The sequence below is a fragment of the Psammomys obesus genome, unplaced genomic scaffold (genome assembly GCF_907164565.1).
Source record: "Psammomys obesus unplaced genomic scaffold, mPsaObe1.curated_primary_1811, whole genome shotgun sequence".
Lineage (NCBI taxonomy): Eukaryota > Metazoa > Chordata > Mammalia > Rodentia > Muridae > Psammomys > Psammomys obesus.
This window is the reverse complement of record NW_026591598.1, coordinates 10757827-10777320: the sequence shown is the minus strand read 5'-3', so window position 1 is coordinate 10777320 and position 19494 is coordinate 10757827. Positions and strand designations below refer to the sequence as shown.

Genomic DNA, 19494 nt, shown 5'->3' with positions numbered 1-19494 from the left:
CCAGCCTTGCCAGAGCTGAGCTGATCAGTTGTGTTGGATGCTAAGTGCGCGTAATGCTCCTTAGCAGACCGCAAAATCACTTCCTCTCCACTGGCTCCCTGGAGCGTCTAATACACCCAGGCAGTGTCCTTATCTTCCTATTTACAACTGGAGAGACCGAGGACCAGAGATAGACTAGTGACCTAAAGCCGAATAATCAGCCATGACAGACTGGGAGGCAAATCCAGAACTAGTCCCCCATTCCTCCCAATTCCCCCTTCCGCCTTCCTAAATTTCAGCTGCTGATGATAGCTGAAAGTCATTTGTAGTAAAACAATCCTCCTGTTAGCAGCCACTCCAGGCCAGGAAGTCACCTTTAAACACTGTAACAACTAGCTGCGTGGTGCTTCAGGTACCTCCTTCCCCTTCCTCTACCGTGAGTATATGTGAAGTTACTTCCGGGATGGCCCTTTGCGGGCCTCCTGTTCGACCAGTGGTTCTCAACCTGTGGGTCACGACCCCCTGGGGTCTAACAACCTTTTCACAGGGGTCGCCTGGGGCCATCGAAAAACACAGATGTTTACATTAGGATTCATAATAGTAGGGGCTGGAGAGATGGCTCAGAGGTTAAGAGCACTGGCTGCTCTTCCAGAGGTCCTGAGTTCAATTCCCAGCAACCACATGGTGGCTCACAGCCATCTATAATGAGATCTGGTGCCCTCTTCTGGCATGCAAGTGTACATGCAGACAGAACATTGTATACATAATAAATAAATAAATAATATTTAAAAAAAAAAGGATTCATAATAGTAGCAAAATTACAGTTATGAGGCAACAACAAAGATAACTTTATGGCTGGAGATCATCACCGGAACACTAGGGAGGTTGAGAACCACTGTGTTAGCCAAATCAGGATCCCAGTCAAGGAATGGCTCCACCCACAGTGGGCAGGCATTCCTACCTCAGTTAACACAGTCAAGATGATCTCCCACAGGCATGTCCAGAAGTCCATCTTCCAGGTGATTCTAGATTCTGTCAACTTAACCATTGACACCATTCCATTTTGGTGACATAAAATGTATCGTTTTTATGGGGCTAGAGAAATGATGGCTCAGTTTTTAGGCATGCTTGTTTTGCTGGGTCCGTTTTGCAGAGGACCTGGGTTCAGTCCCAGCCCCCAAATGGTGGCTCACCGCCATTTACAACCGCAGTTACAGAGAACCCAACACCCTCTCTGGCCTCCACGGGCACCAGGCACATAAGTGGGGCCATACACTTGTCCTTTGGTGCCTGCCTTTTATCACTTAGCACAACATCTTCAAGGGTCAGTCATGGTTTTACCACATGTCAAATGCCCTTCCTCTTTAAGGTATGTCTACGCCACATTTTATCGCTCGTCTGTCAGTGGATGAATGGGTTATTTGCATCATTGGCGGCTGTGTGTTCATGCATACACACCTGCTTGAGTCCTTGGTTACGGTTATTTTAGGTACACTTCTAGGAGAGAAATTGCTTTGTGATGATTGCTGCCTGGGACCCCTCCCCCAGTATGAAGGAATAAGCCTTACCCTGGCGGTGTTGGTATACGCCTTCAAGCCCAAGAGGCAGAGGCAGGTGGAGCTCTGTGAGTTTGAGGCCAGCCTGGTCTATAGAGTGGGTTCTAGGACAGCCAGAGAAACCCTGTCTTGGAAAAAAAACAAAAACAAAGAATAGACTTGAGCCTAAAGCCTTATAGACTAGATGATGTACCACCGAGATCCCCCAGGCCTGTTTGTTTGTTTGTTTGCTTGCTTCCTTCCTTGCTTGTTTGAGATAAACATCTATGGTCCAGGCTGGCCTCCAACTCCTCCTGCTTCAGTCTTCCAATCTTGGTATTACAGCCTGGTGTCACCAGGCCCAGAAGCCATGCTCAGTTGTTTGAGAAACAATATTTTCTGCAGCCGCTGCATCATTGTGCAGGCACCATGAGCAAGGCACAGGAATTCCAGTTTGGAGGGGTGGGAGGGTACCTCAGTTATTAGAATGCTTACCTAGCATGCTCAAGCCAAGGGTTAGGTCTCTGAGTAAAGTTGATCTGTTGGTGCCCACCTATAATTCTAACACTCAGGAGGTCAAGGCAGAAGGAGCAGGAGTTCAAGGTCATCCTCACACACATCATGAATTCAAGGATGGACAGGGCTACACAAGAATCAGATGAAAAAAAAAGCCTGTTTCCTTCACATTCACATCCTCAGCACTGCTTAATATTTTCTGGTTATCTCTTACTGTGGTTTGGCTTGGTTTCCCCTAATGATCAGAGATGTTGAACCTGTTTTCGTGTGCTTATCAGCCAGTCATATATGTTTTTCAGAGAAGTGTATATTCAAGTTATTTGTCTATTTTTTCTATCAAGTTTAGTTTCCTGTTTTTGAGTTTTAGGGGATTTTTGCATATCATCCACCCCTTTACCACACACTCAGTTTGCAAGTATTTTCCTCCATTTCAAGCACCGCCTCTTCAGTCTGTGGAGAGTGTCCTCTGACGCTCTAGCAATTTTTAAGGAACTAACTCATCATGACCATCAAAGACTGAGACTCCATGACTGATGTGTGTGATGGCTCTGGCTTCTTAAAGCACTTCTGGGCAGCCGGGCGTTGGTGGTGCACACCTTCAGTCTCAGCACTTGGGAGGCAGAGGCAGGTGGATTTCTCAGTTTGAGGCCATCTTGGCCTACAGAGCAAGTTTCAGGACAGCCAGGGCTACACAGATAAACCCTGCCTCAAAAAAAAAAAAAAAAAAAAACCCAAAAAACTGTAGAGTAACCTAGAAGTGAAATAAAAGGAAAGCATGACCGGTCACACTTTGTTCCTCTCCACACTTTCCCATCCCGAGGAGAACACTCAATTACACAACGAGAACTCAGTGACAAGGGGAAGAGGGCTGGCATCATGCTGCGGTGTTGTAAACGGGAAGTTCCATGATGTGGAGGCGATCTGGTAGGACAGGGACAATATTTGCGACATTCGGCCTGTGCCAGGGACAGTCCTAAGCAGCTCTAAGCCCACCATCTACCACACTGACAATATACGGATTCTTGAAAAGAAAATTTAGAGCTGGGTGGTGGTGGCGCACACCTTTGATTCCAGCGCTCCAGAGGCAGAGGCAGGTGGATCTCTGAGTTCGAGGCCTGCCTGCTCTACAGATTGAGTTCTAGGACAGCCAGGAATAGAAAGACCCTGTCTCAAAAAAAACAAAAACAAACAAACAAACATAAAGACAAACTTTTACTATGCTACTCTAGTTAGCCCGATACTTAACTATATAACCAGAGTGGTCTTGAAGTTGTCCCAATCCTCCTGCCTCGGCCTCTCGAGTGAAAGAGTTACAAGTGTGAAGCACCTTACCTGGCCGGTATTCTCACTTAACAGAAATAGACCCAGAGGTTCCACAGTCAGTCCAAAATCACAGCCAAGAAGCTGCAGAAAGCCGCTCTGGGTGGCCACTTTATTGATTACTCTGTGACATGACACAAGCTTTGGGGCCTGAATTATTTGAATCTGAGCACAAATGACTAAAGTACCTGATTACAGTCCGTTTGTAATCTGAGAGAGTCAAACTAAAATCAGGATTTGACCGCACATTTTTGTTGTTGTTTTGTTTTTCGAGTTTATAGGTTTCTCTGTAGCCTTGGCTGTCCTGGACTAGAACTGTAGATCGGTCTGGTCTTGAACTCACAGAGGTCCCCCTGCCTCTGCCTCCCAAGTGCTGGGATTAAAAGTGTGTGCCACCACATCTGGCTTAGAAACCTTCCGTGAAAGGGGAGAGGGCCTCTGGGACCCAGTCTCCCCTGAGGATTTGCATGCTGTTGACTGCTGGTGGGAGAGAAACAGACATCTTCAATGCTGGCGTGACAGGGAAGGCATCCATGCTCCCGTGAACATGCTCCGGTGAGAGTCCGGGTCACACACTAAAGAGACATGAATGTAGAAGTGGAGCTAGTCAGGAGGAGGAAGGGGATGGGAAGGGACCAGCAGGAGTAGGGGGAACACAAGGGGGAGCAAAGGGGGAGGGGCGAATATGATCCGAGTCCCTTAGACACAAGTATGAAAATGTCAATAATGAAACACGGAGAGTCACTACAGGCTAAGGAGAACCCATGAGGCAGGATCTCGGGGGCACACGTCTTTAATCGAAGTGCTCGCCATGGGGAGACGAGGCCAGGCTGGTCTGCAGACTGAGTTCCAGATCAGGCAAGGCTACATGGCAAGACCCTGCACTGGAACAAAACAGTCGACCAAATCCTTCATAAAGCCCTGGGTCGCCACAGCGTGGGCTGCTGTAGCCATTCCAGAAGCAGTTCTCCATCAAACTAGATGTACGTGTGGCTCAGGATGACCTGGCAGCATCGCCTCAGGACGGACAGCCCGGAGAAACTCTGCCGGTGTTCCCAGACGGTTCTAGAGCCCTTCGTGCTGACAGCGAAACCAGGTCTCACAACCAGTAAGTGCTCCTCTGGCTCCAGCAGCCACGGGACTCTGGTTCCTGCGGTTCTTAGGACCCTGTGTCTGTGTCTATCACCCAGTGTCTGAGGTGCCCGATCACAGGTTTCTATGTCTGGGAAAGAGTCCCATGGGGCTTCAGGCTTCATGAGCTGCAGAGAGACCTCCAGCGTCAGGGTGGAGGCCTGTTCCAGCTCCTGCCCCAGTACACACCATGTGTCTAGAAGAGTTAGGGTGTGGTTACAGTTGCGTGGTGGAGGGGGATGGGAGTGGAGCCCTGCTTACTGAGAGGTCTAGCCTTGACTATTAATGACTCTGCCATTTACTTGCTCTTTTACCTTGACTCAGCCTGTCCGAGCCTTTTTCCCACCTGTAAAATGGGCCGGAACAATAGTCTACAGCACGACCGTGAAGTAGGAATGTAAGTTTTAAAAACTGACCCAGTTTAAAGACAAAAATGTTTATTAAGTTAACACATTGTGGTACATGGGTATTGCAGTGACACGGGAGATATGCAAACATGAACGAGATGTAGAATATACTGTATTAGCATTTGATTGAAAGTACTAGACACCCATTTGAATGAGCCTAAGAGAGAACCTCCCAGGGCTCAAGAGAAAGCACGCAGGGGTGCCCTCTGACCCCCGGGAGCGCATCTTTTCTCCAAGTTCCGGTTTCTCCTTGTCCTCTGCTTTTCCTTTGAAAGTCTTTTGTCTGCCAGTCATCTCGGTGGCCATCCAACCCACTTTACATACAGACACGGTCACAGCTCCAGAGCTTAAATGACTTCAGTGAGTGGCCTGCAAAGCCCCGGACAGCAGCCCAACTCTTACCCCTTCGGGATCAAGGGCACCAAATTCTCAGGAAAGGGAGGCTCAGGGATGAGTAAACAAGACTCAGGTGAGCATGCACGGCTCCTAACAGCCCTGTGAGGTAGGTTGTGCCACCCAGCTAAGGACACTAAGAGGTAGACTATTAAATTTCTACGTCCTGGGCAGCATCTAGCACAGGCAAGACTTGAACCTGAATCTGTAAGATGTCAAAGTTCAAGTACGTTGTTTTAGCTACAGTCCCCTTCAGCTAGGCAGCCCACCGCCATCCCTCAAACCCAAGAGGGTTACTAGCCTATTGAAACAAGCCCATGCAGACAAAAATCAACTGACCCAACTTCAAGGGAACACTAGCTAGAAGGAAGGACATTATTTGTTTTGTCTTGTTTTTCAAGACAGGGTTTCTCTGTGTAGTCTTGACTGTCCTGGACTCACTTTGTAGACCAGGCTGGCCTCAAACTCACAGAGATCCGCCTACCTCTGCCTCCTGAGTGCTGGGATTAAAGGCATATGCCATCACTGCCTGGCACAAACATTTTTTTTTTCCTGAGCACAAGGCTCAGGAAAATGTAAGACCTGGGGTCTCACAGCTCAGGAGTTCAAGATCGCGCCCTTCCCAGAAACTCCCCCAGACCACGACTTGTTGCAAAAGCAAGAGGTTTATTAACCATTGCGCAATGGGGTCACCCCTGCTGGTCAGCAAAGAGTGGCACCGGGAGACAAAGGCCTTTAGGTTTTTAAAAGAAAAATTGCGGGAGATTTGAAGTTGCAGTCTTGGCAATTTAGGATTGGATGAGGAAGCTATAAAGTAAGATAATTGGTTAGTCTTAGGTGCTCAAGCTTGGCCAGTCCTGCCAAGTGTGGATGCAGCTGCAATTGAAGGTGGGGTGGTTAGCTCATCCTTGAAGATTAGGGGCTTTGGACTTTTGGCTGCAGGTCAAAAGCTACTCAGAAGAAGTCTGGGTTCGTTGCTAAGAAATGCTACCTCAAAGACAGGAGTTTTTCTTTTTGTTGAAGGTCATTGCTTGCTTGCCTTTTTTTCTATCTGTCCTCATAGATAGGGTCATATTTTTCCATTCTCTGGAAAGGTACTAAGAGGCTTTAGCTTAACCTGAACCTAAAACTCAAAACTATAGGCTTTAGAAGACATACAGGTTACAAAGTTAGTCTAACCCTTTCAAAACCAGGAAGAGCTCCTCAGAGTTCTGAGTCTGAGGTTTCTAAATAGCTCTCACAGGGCAAGAGCTGCTCTCCCTTAAATGTAATAGTGTATTGTTGTATTCAGAATACACCATTGCATGTAAACTCCCTAGAGCCGCCTTCATTTTGCTTTGTTATATTAATTTCTTTACATGTAGACGGGAGGCGGGGCACTGTGTGGCGTGTGCCACAGTGTCCAAGAAGAGGTCAAAGGACAACTTGCAGAAGTCGTCTGTTCTCTTTCCACCACGTGGGTTCTGGGATCAAACTCTGATTGGCAGTGTTGGCGGCAAGTGCCTCTACCGGATGGGCCATCTCCCTGGCCGGAACCATTCTCTCCATGTTCACCCCTGCGAGGGGTGTTCATGTGGGAGACGGTGGAGCCTTTAGGAGGTAGGACCTGGCTGTAGAGGAAGGTGGCTGGGGGCTAGCCTCCGACGGTTGTAACCTCATCCCCTGGTTAATGTGCAGTCTTGCTTCTTGGCTCTGGGCCGCGTGAATAACCTCTGTGCGCTCCTGCCGCCACAATCTGAGCTGCCCGGCCCTGCCCGGCCTTTCCTTGCCACGATGGATTGCCAAAAATCGCCAGCAGGTGTCCAGAGGCGTCCTCAGAAGAAGCTGCTGCCTGCTGGACGTGGGAAGTGCAGCCTCTCTCTTCCACTCAGCACTCACTCGGCTGCCTCAGCAAACAGGCTCCCGTCCTAGCTTCTGGTCAGCTTCTGTGTTTATCTCCTCTGGTTGGATTCTGAGATTAGATAGTTCCACCAAACCGCTTCCTCCAGGAAGGTCACAAAGATGTTGTACCCAAACTTGAGGGTTGCTACCGCAGCTGGATGAGCTGGGCAGCTCCCAGTCTACCTGCCAAGGCCTGACCCTCGCAGGGACGTCAGATTCTGAAGCTCTGGACTAGTGTTAACCCAAAGATGGGTGAAAAGGAGCATTCAGGGTCTGTATTTTCCAGCAGCCTGCCACTGCTGTCCCCCGGGGGCCAAGGAGGGGTTAGCCACAGGCAGAGACCGCTCACCTCCCAGCTCAGTCTCTGAGGCCCATGGAAGAGAAGACCCTGAGTCTGACTTGAACAAGCAGAGCTTAATTTTTCAGGGACAGGACAGGGGTCTGGTTGGCCGGCACCATCACCTCGGTAGTGTCAGTAGTGGCCCTGGAGCACTTCCGGCTACTGCGAATGCTGTAAAGCTTTTCGCTGAGGTACTTTCGGAACTTCTTGGTAAGAAAACAGTAGATGACAGGATCTAAGACGCAGTTGGTGCTGAGGAGGCACAGCGTGATCTGGTGGGCATCGTTAATGGCCTGGTGGAAGTTGGTCTGGTAGCCCAACTCTGCCAGGGTCCAGGGCAGCTGGACCATATGGTGGGGCACGAAGCAGATGACAAAGACCGCCAGGACGGTGCAGACCATCCACAGCGCCCGGCGCTTCACCTCCGCTTTGCGCTGCTGCCGCACGGGCCTCGTGAGCAGCGTGTGGATGATGACCAGGTTGCAGTAGAGGATAAGGAAGAAGACGAGGAAGAAACAGAAGGCGATGAAGACGTGGACCACAAGGATGGGCACACTGCGTGGCTCGTAATGCTCAAAGCAGCGGGTGATGTTGTCCGAGCCGTCCTTTTTGGGCACTAGGTTGGTGGAGTCTGTGGCCAGGAAGTAGGAGGCGGTAGCCGTGATGGAGATCCAGATGACCAGGGACAGAGAGATGCCGCGCTTGCGGGTAGTGGCCTGAGCAGTCTTGATGGGATGGGCCACCGCCTGGTAACGGTTGTAAGTGATGACGCCCAGGAAGGCCACGCTGCAGTAGGTGTTGATGAAGAAGAAGCAGCCGGCCAGGTTGCACAGGAACTTGGGGAGAATCCAGTTGCCCTCGTTGTAATAGTAGACAATCCACAGAGGGAGGGTGATCAGGAAGAGCAGGTCCGCCATGGTGAGGTTCACCATGAAGATCTTTATCTCGTTTAGTTTCTTGGAAGGGTACAGGCGGGCAAAGACCCACAGCACGTAGCCATTGGCAACCACCCCCAGGACAAAGATGACGCTGTAAGCAATCGGAAAGAGGGTGTATCGAAACTCCGAGTCCACACGGGACGAGGCATTTTGCTCCATTGCTCTGGGCGGGGAGGATCACCTGGTCATGGGGTGCCGGATGCGCCTGGAAGAACACGCAGAGATCCCGGTTAACAAAGAGCCGGAAGAGACTCCCTTTACCGCGTCAACTCCAAGGCTCCCTGCTACAGTTCGGGTGTTGGAGTCCTCCCTAGGATTCATGTTGAAACTTAACCCCCAGGGATTAAGCGGGAGGTATGAAGGCAGAGCCTACAGAAACAGGGTTAGCAGTTTATAAAGCACCTGTCCTCAAGCCTGGTGGCCTGATTGGGTCCCGCAGGGTGGAAGTAGAGAGAACTGAGTTGTGCTGGGCGTCATGTGGCCTCTGTGTGCTTGCTGTGTATCTGTATGCAATGTGCCTGTGTGGCATAACCCCAGACCCAGGGGATCTTTGAGCCTCCACCAGGCACCGGGCGCACACACACCACGGTGCACAGACACGCAGACAAGCACTCCTGTGCATAAAATAAAATAAACAAGACTTAAAACTTCTTAACAAAAAAAAAATCCAGGACAGGCATTGTGATTCACACCAATAATGGAATTCATTTGAGAGGAAGGGACAGGAAGGTCACCATGGGTTTGAGGCCATCCTGGTCTACAAACAGGGTTTTAGGACAACCTAAGCTTACATAAGGAGGCTCTACCTCAAAAAAAAATTTTTTAATCTATTCAACAGATGCAGGGTTATAGCACAGTGGTCTCTCTTGCTTGACAAGCATGTGACCAAGGGCGGGACCCCCTACTCCACCCAAAGCCCAACAAATTATAAGCATCCTTCCAAAGGACCGGGCAGTGCCTATTCAACGTGACAAGGTCACGAAAGATAAGGAAAGACTGAGGAACTGCCAGAGATTATAGGATACTGAATAGCCTTGTGGCCAGGCCTGGTGAGTCACATATGGAATCCTAGACCTTGAAAGGCTAAGGCAAGAAGGTTATAATGAGTATACAGCCAGCCTCAGCTACTGAGTGAGCTGAGGGCTAATCTGAACTATAGCATGAGACTGAAAAAAGTAAATAAATCAGGCTGGGTGTGATGGTACATGCCTTTCATCACTCCTGAGACAAGAGGCAAGTGGCTCTTTAGGAGTTCGAGGCCAGCCTGGTCTACAAAGTGAGTGCAGGACAGCCAGAGCTCTGTTACACAGAGAAACCCTGTCTCAAAAAAAAGAAAAAAAGAAAACAAAACAAAAAATAGATATAGATTGATATATAGATCAAACACAGACTAAACATTTATAGAAAAATACGGTCTCAATCTATTTGTTCTTCCAAACATCCATCCAACAACTATTTCTGAGCGTGACTCCTGTCAGGCATGCTGAAGAGCACAGCAAAGCAGCCTTCAAGGAGTTTATCATCTCATGAGGGAGGAAGACTGAAGGAATTTGAACAGGCAGCTGCTAGACAAAGAACAAAGGGAGTTCTGGGAGAAGAGAACAGAAAGAAGAACAGAAAGATCTGGGAGAGCAGGTGGGGTTTCTGAGAAATCCCAGAAGAGGAAGGGTGATGGAGTAAACATCCCAAGCAGATGAGGTTTATGGTACCGGGACAGAGCAGGCAAAAGGCGGGGCAGTTTCTAAGAACCAAGGGAGCCACCTTGCCCCAGCCGCCAGCTCTCCAGCTAGTACTCCGCTCGCACCCTGAACCACCCCCTCAGTCTCCAGCTACAGTGACTTTCCCAGAAGGTCTTCAGAACTCTCCAGACCTCACAGCTCCGAGATAGTCAACCTGCTGCCCTGAAGGCTCCTCCATTCTCTGTCTCTCCTTCCCTCCCTCTCCCCTCTCCTTCCTTCCCTTCCTCTCTTTTTACCTTCCTTCCTTCCCAATGCTGAGAGAACCCAAGCCCTCTGTACACTAGGCTCTACCTAGCCATTCTCCCCAACTTGACACAGCCTGGAGTCACCCGAGAAGAGAGCTTCAGCTGAGAAATTGCCCGGATCAGATTGCCCTGTGGGGTATGTGTATGGGGGATTTCGTCAATTGTTGACTGCCTTAGGGAGGCACAGCCCCCTGAGAGCGATATCATCCTCTAGGCAGAGGATCCTGAACTGCATGAAAAGCCAGCAAGGGGCATCCTCCATGGTTCCTGCTGTACTTCTTTGACTGTGAAGTGAGTTCCTTGTTTGTTAGAGGTAATGCTATGTGGAAGAGCAAGGTGCTCTCTGCCTTCAGTTTCCTGCCTTGACTTTCTTCAATGACAGGCCAAGTAAAGAATAGGCCAAGTAAATCCATTCCTCATCTACATTGCTTTTGGTCAAAATATATATATATATATATATATAATTTTTTTTGGTTGTTGATTGTTTGCTTTAAATTTTTATTTATACAGTATTCTGCCTGCATGTGTGCCTCCATGCCAGAAGAGGGCACCAGATATCACTATAGATATCTTGAGCCACCATGTAGTTGCTGGGAATTGAACTCAGGACCTTCGGAGGGACAGCCAGTGCTCTTCACCTCTGAGCCATCTCTCCAGCCCTGTCTTTTGAGACACTGTTTCTCTGTGTCGCCCTGGCTGTCCTGGAACTCACTCTGTAACACAGGCTGGTCTCAAATTCAGAAATCCTCCTGCATCTGCCTCCTGAACGCTGGGGTTAAAGACGTGTGCCACTAGCACCCAGCTTGGTCAGAGCATTTTATCAAAGCATCAGAAAGAAAACCAGAACAACCCCCACTCCTTTCCTTTCACTTGGCCAATTTCAACTCATGATTCGGACCTCATCTGAATTTCAGTTCTTCATGGAGGTTGAGCCACCTGTGAGAACCAGAAACTGTCTCCAAGGAAGAGGCGTCTCCCTGTTGTTCCTTGTTGCTGCTGTTTCAGTTTGATGAAAAGAAAAAGTTGGAGATATTCTGACTACAAAGATTGGAGTTGGCCCAAGGAACCTGCCAACCCTAATCAGCAGGAAGTAGTCTAAAAAGATATGAACACAAGCCACAGAGGAAGACATACATCCAGTCCTGATGAGACCTGATAGGCTAGGGTCAGATGGAAAGTGAGGTGGACCTCCCCTATCAGTGGACTTGGAGAGGGGCACAGGAGGAGATCAGGGAGGAAGGGTAGGATTGGGAGGAAAAGGGAGGGAGCTACAGCTGGGATACAAAGTGAATAAACTGTAATATATATATAAATATAAATTTAATGTAATATATATTTACATTAAATATATATATTTTTAAAATAAAAAGAGAGAGACCAACACCTCCATCTGGTCAACCCTGAAGTATCAGTTTTACTAAATCATAAGCATTAAGCATACATCTTTTTGTTTTGTTTTGTTTTGTTATATTATGGGGTTTTTTTGAGACAGGGTTTCTTTGTGTAGCCCTGGCTGTCCTGGAACTCACTCTATAGACCAGGTTGGCTTCAAACTCACAGATATCCACCTGCCTCTGCTTCCTGAGTGCTGGGATTAAAGGGGTGCTTCTCCACCAGCTGGCTAAGAATACATCTCTCTAATAGTCTATGTATGAAATGTATAACATCTTAAAAAGGCTTTTGCAGCAAACAAAACTGTAATGTGTCCTTCCAGGGGGAAAAAAAAAATCTATGAAATTATTTGATCTGTGAGCTGAACTTGCCTCTGTATCACACAGGCATGGACGTTCATGCCTTTAATCCTAGCGCTTGGGAGACAGAGTCACCACACAACAAGCTCAAGGCCAGACTGGGCTTCCTGTGACCCTTTCTCAAAGAAAGAAAGAGAAATTCAGAAACTACTATTTATGATTTTTGATACAGTGTCCAAGAAGAGCTAGTTGGAGCTGTAGCACATGCCTGGATCTGGTCCAAGTTCAAGGCCAGCCAGGACCACACAGTGGGACCCTGACACAAAGCAAAACAAAAGAGCAAACCTTAAGAGTGGTTAAGAAGCTCTCTCTTACTCTTGCTCTTTTGCTCTCCTATGCCCTCTCCCCTTTCTCTGTTGGGGGCGCTCCCTTCCCCCACTATCTCTCTCTCTCCTTCACTTTCTCTCTCCATCTCCATCCAATAAACTCTTTCATATTTAAAAAAAAAAAAAAAAAGAAGGTGAAGAAGAAGAAGAAGGTTAAGAAGACAGGTGGTGGTGATTCACACCTTTGATCACAGCGCTCAGGAGGCAGAGGAAGCGGCAGGCAGATCTCTGTGAGTTCAAGGCCAGCCTGGTTTACAGAGAGAGTTCCAGAACAGCAGAGGTACACAGAGAAACCCTGTCTTGAAAAAAAGAGTGGTTAAAGTGCTTACTGTTCAAGCATAAGGACCTAAGTTTGATTTCTAGCACCTACGTAAAGGCTTGGTGTGGTCCTCCTATGGAAGCCTGTAAAACCGACAGCAAAGGATGCTGGGCTTGTTGGCTGTCAGAAGAGCTGAAAACAACAGCAAAAATTTGTCTTCAGGTTTGTCAAGAAGTGGCAGAGGACCCCAACATCCTTCACCAAACACACACAGGGAGCACACCCACACACACCACACACACACTCTCTCACACTCAAAAAATAAAAACAAGCCTGTAAATAAATCTTGTAAGCAACCCTAATGAAATTCACTGGCTTATCAAAGAAACAAAACAAACAGAAAAACAGGCTCCTACTTTCAGGGAGAGTAATTGGGAAGGAGAGCAGACCAATGGAAGGGGGGCAAAAGAGGGTAATGGATGAATATGGTTAATAAGCGTTATGTACACAACTTGGCATAATTATAAGCCCGTTATTTGGTATAATTAATCCATACTAATAAAAATTTTTTAGGCCAGGCACAGTGGCACATGCCTGTAATCCCAGCAGAGGCAGGCAGATCTCTGTGAGTTCAAAGCCAGCCTGGTCCACAAAGCGAGTCCAAGACAGCCAAGGCTACACAGAGAAACCCTGTCTCGGAAAAAACAAAATAAAAAAAAAAAAAGAAAGTCAAAGAAAAAAATTATCAATTATTTGGGAGCCCTTTGAGCTCAGTGGTAGAACAGTTTCCCCAGATGAGCAAGGTTCTGAGTTCCATTCACGGCACAAGAAGGAACAAAACAAAACAAAACAAAACAAAAAAACCTCCGTTTACCATCACACATCTGCTCTCCAAGAGTGGAAATGGCTCGGAGACTCCAGCTGTCCCCTATTTAACCCACCATTAAAGAGCTTTGTAAACAAGGCGCCGGCACTCTCCTCTCCTCCCTAAACCGTTTGCTTTAGAGTATCCAGGCGTGTTTTGTTTTGTTTTGTTTTGTTTGTAAAAATGAATCTTATTTGTGCTAAGATAGAATAGCTTTCGGTTTTGTTCTGTTTTGTTTTGAATTGTTATTAGAAAGTCTTAGCTGTAGTTTTTGGGGTTTTTTGCTTTTGTTTTTCTCTCCAGCACTGGAGAGCAAACCTGAGGTCTTGTTCATGCTAGGCAAGATCTCTAAGTATATAAGCTGCAGCCCAGCCCGTATGGACCCCAGGGGTAGGCATAGCTCATAGAAACCGGGAGTCTTTGAGGCCTCCAATCAGTAAAGATGGACCAGAGACCAGAAAATGTTCGTGTCCCTGATGTATAGTTTCAGCCCCATTTCCTTAGGGCTGAAGCCTCTTCTCGGTCCTGCCAGACTGTTGGCTTCCTGAGGAGGGGAGGGCATTGGCTCTAGCTCTCTGAAAAGGTGGGGGAGGCGGTGCAGCCCACAGCTGGGCAGTTCAGGCACTCACTCTGCATCTGTGAGGAAATCATGGCCCTACCAACCACCCACACAGGAAGTACCTTCCTTCACTCGGGTCTGGTTCCCCTTAGGGGCATGACCAAGGCTATCTGCAGAAAATCTCCAGTCAGAGGGCCAGCTGAGGTCATGGTGGGCCCTGCCCAGGGTAAGGGGAGCGAGGCACTCACTGGGTCTTGCCAAAAGAAGCACCAATATTTTATTTATCAACCTAAATAATACTTCACTGCCATTGTTTTTCTGTGGTAGGGAGAAAATCCAGGGCCTAGCACATGCTGACCAAGCGCCCTTTAAACTGTACCCCAACTTCTCCTTTGGCTCTTTGGGGCTCATTAAGTTATCCAGGCAGGCACTGAACTTGGGGATGTTGACTTGCTGGGACCGAAAACCTACAACAAAACACGCCCAGCTCTGCATATGCTTTAGACTCGGATTTCTTTTTTTGTTTTGTTTTGAGAAAGGGTCTCTCTGTGTAGCCCTGGCTGTCCTGAATCTCACTCTGTAGAGCAGGCTGGAACTCACAGAGATCTGCCTGCCTCTTCCGCCCGAGTCCTTGAGTATTGGAATTGAAGGCACGCCTGGCTTAGATATGACTTCTGTGTTGTTTCCTCACCAGGACGAGACTTCCTGAAAGCAGAGACTAAACCATTTTTTATTTCTTTACTCCCAGTATCTGTGGCCAGGGATAAGTGAACCACTAAGCCACTGACAGCAATTCCAGGGTAAAATGAAGTGGGAAGAACAGGGTCTCTCCTGCCAAAAGCACATCAGTTTGTATCTGGTTCAGCACTTATTTGCTGACCGGCTTTAGCAAGTGATGTGACTCTCTGAGCTTTTGTTTCCTTCTGTGAAAAATCTTACAGTGGGAGCTTGGGATATAGCTCAGTTGGTGGGGTGCTACAGGGTTGAGAGCAAAACCCCTACGTTTGATCTCCGGCCCCACATCGAGGTAGGCGTGTATGACTGTAATGCCAGCACTTGGAAGGGGGCATTAGAGGATCAGAGAAATTCAGGGTTATCTTTTGCTACATAGGAAGTTAAGAGAGTTAGAAGCCAGCCTGCTAGGGAGCCTGTCATAAAAAACAAAAACAAAACAAACAAACAATATATATATATATATATATATATATATATATATATATATATATATATCACTGGGCATGGTGGCACACACTTTTAAGCCCAGCACTAGAGAGGCACAGGCAGGTGGGTCTTTGGGAGTTCGATGACAGCCAGGGCTATGTGGAGAGACCGTGCCTCAAAAAAAAAAAAAAACCCCAAAAATAAATAAATCTCACACTTCTAACAAGGCCCAAAGATGACAAAATGAAACGACTAAAACAAGACCTAAGCCCAGTTGGCCAGGCTGTCCCTCCTCTCCCAGAGGCCTCAAGGGTTCAAAGCCAGGGGAACAAACTGTGGGTACCCACAGACCCAGGGGCTCTCTTCCACACACCAGCTCTAGCCAGCCCCAGACACTCTGTAGCACATATCAACACAGCTTCCAAAAGCTCGGGAAGACACCTCTATCCTTAGTCTGTGGGCCAGGCTCATTTTAGTGCCCAGCCTGTTGTCCCTTGCTGTGTGGTAAACAAACCTTTCTTTCTGTTAAAATAACAATAACAATAATTTCATTTGAAAAAGCAAGCTGATAGAGCTCACAGACATTTAGAAGGAAGGTAGAGTCTTGAACTACTCAACTTAAAACTTGGGCACAGGTCCCTGAAGGGCGGAAGCTGAGCCAAGGGCCCCAGGCCCAGCCTTCAGGTGGGGGTGGGGTAGGCTATGCATATTCATAACAAAGAAGAACCCCGCCATCTGGATGTCTACCCCACACCCACTAGAAACACCAGCAGCTCCCAGGGAACCTGAGGGAAGGGTTCCCAGCCAGGACAGTGAGAGGGGAGGAGCCCTCAGGAACTGGGCAGAAGAAACTGGGCTGGGTGACAGCTGGAAAGCTGAGTTCATCAGCAGGCCAGCCCTGTTACTGACCCTGTGGGGTCAGTTGAGAGCAAGAGTAGAAATGTTTAAATATTTATAAACTGCAGATCAGACATGCGAAGCTTCATCGCATCTCCTGCAGTTTCTCGAAAACCCTCTGGCGAGAAGGCGCATTTGCCAACAGGGTGTGGGCGAGAAGTGGCAGAGAAAGAGAGAGAGAGAGCACATACCTTCGGCATGGGCACCACCTCTTGGACCCACGAACTCCTTGCTGGGTTGAGGGTGTTGAAGCAGAACCCGAGCTCCTCCCCCAACACACATACCTAAACCCAGGACACTGGCCACCGTTCACTGGGGAAATCTCGGGCATTCCCTTTTACCTGGGATCATATATCCTGCACAAATCACTTTTGTAAAATGGATTTATACTCACTTTTTTTCCTAGATGAGATGCCTATTATTCCAGGAGAAAATGTGGGATTAAAATAGAAAACAGGCCAGGCTCGGCGACACACACCTGTGATCCCAGCACTCGGGGAGGCAGAGGCAGGCGATCATTGTGAGTTTGAAATCAGCCTGGTCTACAAAGTGAGTTGAGGACAGCCAAGGCTACATAGAGAGAGACCCTGTCTCAAAAAACAAAACAAAATTTTTTTTTTTTTTTTTTTTTTTTTTAACAAAAGTTTGAAAAAGAAAGAAAACAGGTGGGACTTGGTGGTGAAGGCCTGTGATCCCAGCACTCAGGAAGGCAGAGGCAGGCGGATCTCTGTGAGCTGAGGCCAGCCTGGTTTACAAAGCAAGTCCAGGACAGCCAAAGCTACACAGAGAAACACTGTCTCGAAAAAGAGAGAGAGAGAGAGAGAGAAGAAAGAAAGAAAGAAAGAAAGAAAGAAAGAAAGAAAGAGAGAGAAAGAGAGAAAGAGAAAGAGAGAGAGAAAACAGATCTGTCCATTTTCACAAAGCTGGGAGATGACTAACACCAAGCACCCACAGATCTATCCTACGGCCTGGCAAGAGTTCAAATGGCTGTCAGGAGTCAGGCACAGTGGCTCTCACCTTCAGTGCCAGCACTAGGAAGGCATGGGGAGGGTCTCTGTGAACGTGAGCCTGGTCCACACAGAGTTCTGGGCTAGCCAGTGCTGCACAGTGAGACTCTGGTCTCCAAACAAAGCCACCAAATGCCTGTAGGAAAAGATGCCTCCATCCAGGACTCTGCTATTTTCTTTACACCCTGAATTCAGGAAGAAAATGGGCAAAAAGGAGAGTGGGTTTTCTCTGCACGCAGCTAGCGCCAGCCTGGTAGAGCTGGGCCTGGGTCAACTCCTCATTCAACCAGTGAACACACCTGTTTCTGAGCCTCCTTGCCCTTACTGACAGCGTGAATATTTTATTTCTTTATCAGATAGGGCTGCATTATGTAACCTTGGCTGGCCTGGAATTTTTTTGTGAAGACTAGGTTGCCCTCAGATTCCCAGATGTCCTCCCAAAATCTGGTATGAAGGGTGTGCCACCACCACGTCCAGCTTGCAATATGAATATGTTTAAATAGGCTTAAAGCCAGGCACCGTGATGTGTCCCTGTAATCCTGACACTTGGAAGGTAGTAGAGGCAGGAAGAACAGGAGGATTAAGGCCAGTCTTGACTGCCCAGCAAATTCAAGGCCTGCCTGAGCTGTGTAAGCTATAGTATGAGACCTTCTAAAAAGGGGTTGGGGGTAAAAGATTCAGCCATGACTGCTGAATGACCATGTACCTGTATTTTCAGCACTCAGGACACCGGGGCCCGGGGCTTCTCTTATGTTCCAGGCAAACCTGGCCTACATATATAGAGCTGCGTCGTGAGACTCTGCCTCAAAAACACAACAAAAAGAGCAGAGACCAGAACCCTAGTTTGATTCTCGCACTGCAAAGCGAAAGGGAAAAGGGACCGAAGGCCTGACGCAATCAACAGCCGCTTCTCCCAAGAGGACACAGCCAGCGTGTGAAAAGCTTCTACACCAGCACGGAAGCGCAAAGTGAAACGGTTCCACCCGACCCCTGCTAAAAATGACCTCCATCCAAAAGTAAAACAGGAGGTCTGGATTTGTGGATAAGGACCTGAGCTTGCACCCCCGTCACCCGTGTGAAAGGGTTGCGCGGCTACCTGTAACTGCAGCCCCCCGGGGATGGAGACAGGGGACGCTCAGAGCTCACTGACCACCCAGCTTAGCTGACATGCTGAGCCCCGGGTTCAGTGAAGACCCTATTCAGAATGTAAGATGGAGAGCAACGGAAGGAGACAGCCCGGTGTTGGCCCCGCGCCTCTACAGACACGTGCATAAGTGCATGCGCGCGTGCTCCCTCACACGTGAATGCACACGTAGGAAAAGCTAGGCATGGGGCTGGGAAGAGCCCCGGCTGCTCTTCCAGAAGCCGCTCCTAGCATCCGCACGGCGGCTTACAACCATCTGGAACTGCAGTCCCAGAGGATTCCTGCCCTCTTCTGGCCTCCGTAGGTACTGCATGCATGTGGTGCGTGTACAAGCCAAACACTCATAAACATGACATGAAAAGAAACAGATGCCGCGAGCCTGTAGTCCCAGCACTCGGGAGAAAGAGGCAGGCAGATCTCTGTGAGTTCGAGGCCAGCCTGGTCTACAAATTGAGTTTCAGGACAGCCAGAGCTACCCAGAGAAACCCTGTCTTGAAAAAAAAAAAAAAAAGTAATGTAAACTTCATTGTTGTGTTATGTAGAGATGGTTTTGGGGAGCTGGTGCGATGGCTCAGCAGGTAAAGACACTTGCTGCCAAGCCTGGTGACTGGAGAGGAACATGGCCGAGGAAGAGAACCAACTCTGGCCTCCGTAATTGTTCCTTGGCACAGACAGGCATGCCGTCCTCTGCAAGCCCCGCCCCCTCGGCCCCTTACACACAGCAGGTCAGTGTGAAAAATAACCTACGAAACGGAGGTCGGAGGTCGGCGACAGAGCTGGTAGAGCGCTTGCTTGGCACGCGTAGAGCCCTCTACCCCTAGCTTTGCATCACCCTGCTGTGATGGCCCAGGCCTGTAATCCCAGCGCTGAGGAGGCAGAGGCAGGAGGAGCGGAACTTCAAGGCTGTCCTCAGCCATCCAGCAAGTTCAAGGCCAGCCTGAGCTACGTGAGCCTCTGTCTCTAATTAATTAACTAAAAATTTAAAAATTAAAGGAGGGCTGGAGCTGTGGCCCAGTGGTGAAGCATGTGAGGCCTTAGATAGAATCCCCAGTACAGAAGAAGAAGAAGAAGAAGAAGAAGAAGAAGAAGAAGAAGAAGAAG

General features: G+C 48.4%; 1 protein-coding gene across 2 annotated transcripts in view; it reads right to left on the bottom strand.

The window, feature by feature from the left end:
- Positions 1–4941: 4941 nt before the first annotated feature.
- The window catches only part of Ptafr (platelet activating factor receptor), a 26015-nt gene continuing 11462 nt past the window's right edge, over positions 4942–19494 (bottom strand). For both annotated transcript variants that reach the window (XM_055611517.1, XM_055611519.1), the window contains exon 2: positions 4942–8645. In XM_055611517.1, the coding sequence (XP_055467492.1) occupies positions 7577–8599 (1023 nt within the window). In that variant the 5' untranslated portion in view covers positions 8600–8645 and the 3' untranslated portion in view covers positions 4942–7576. The remainder of the gene's footprint in view (positions 8646–19494) is intronic.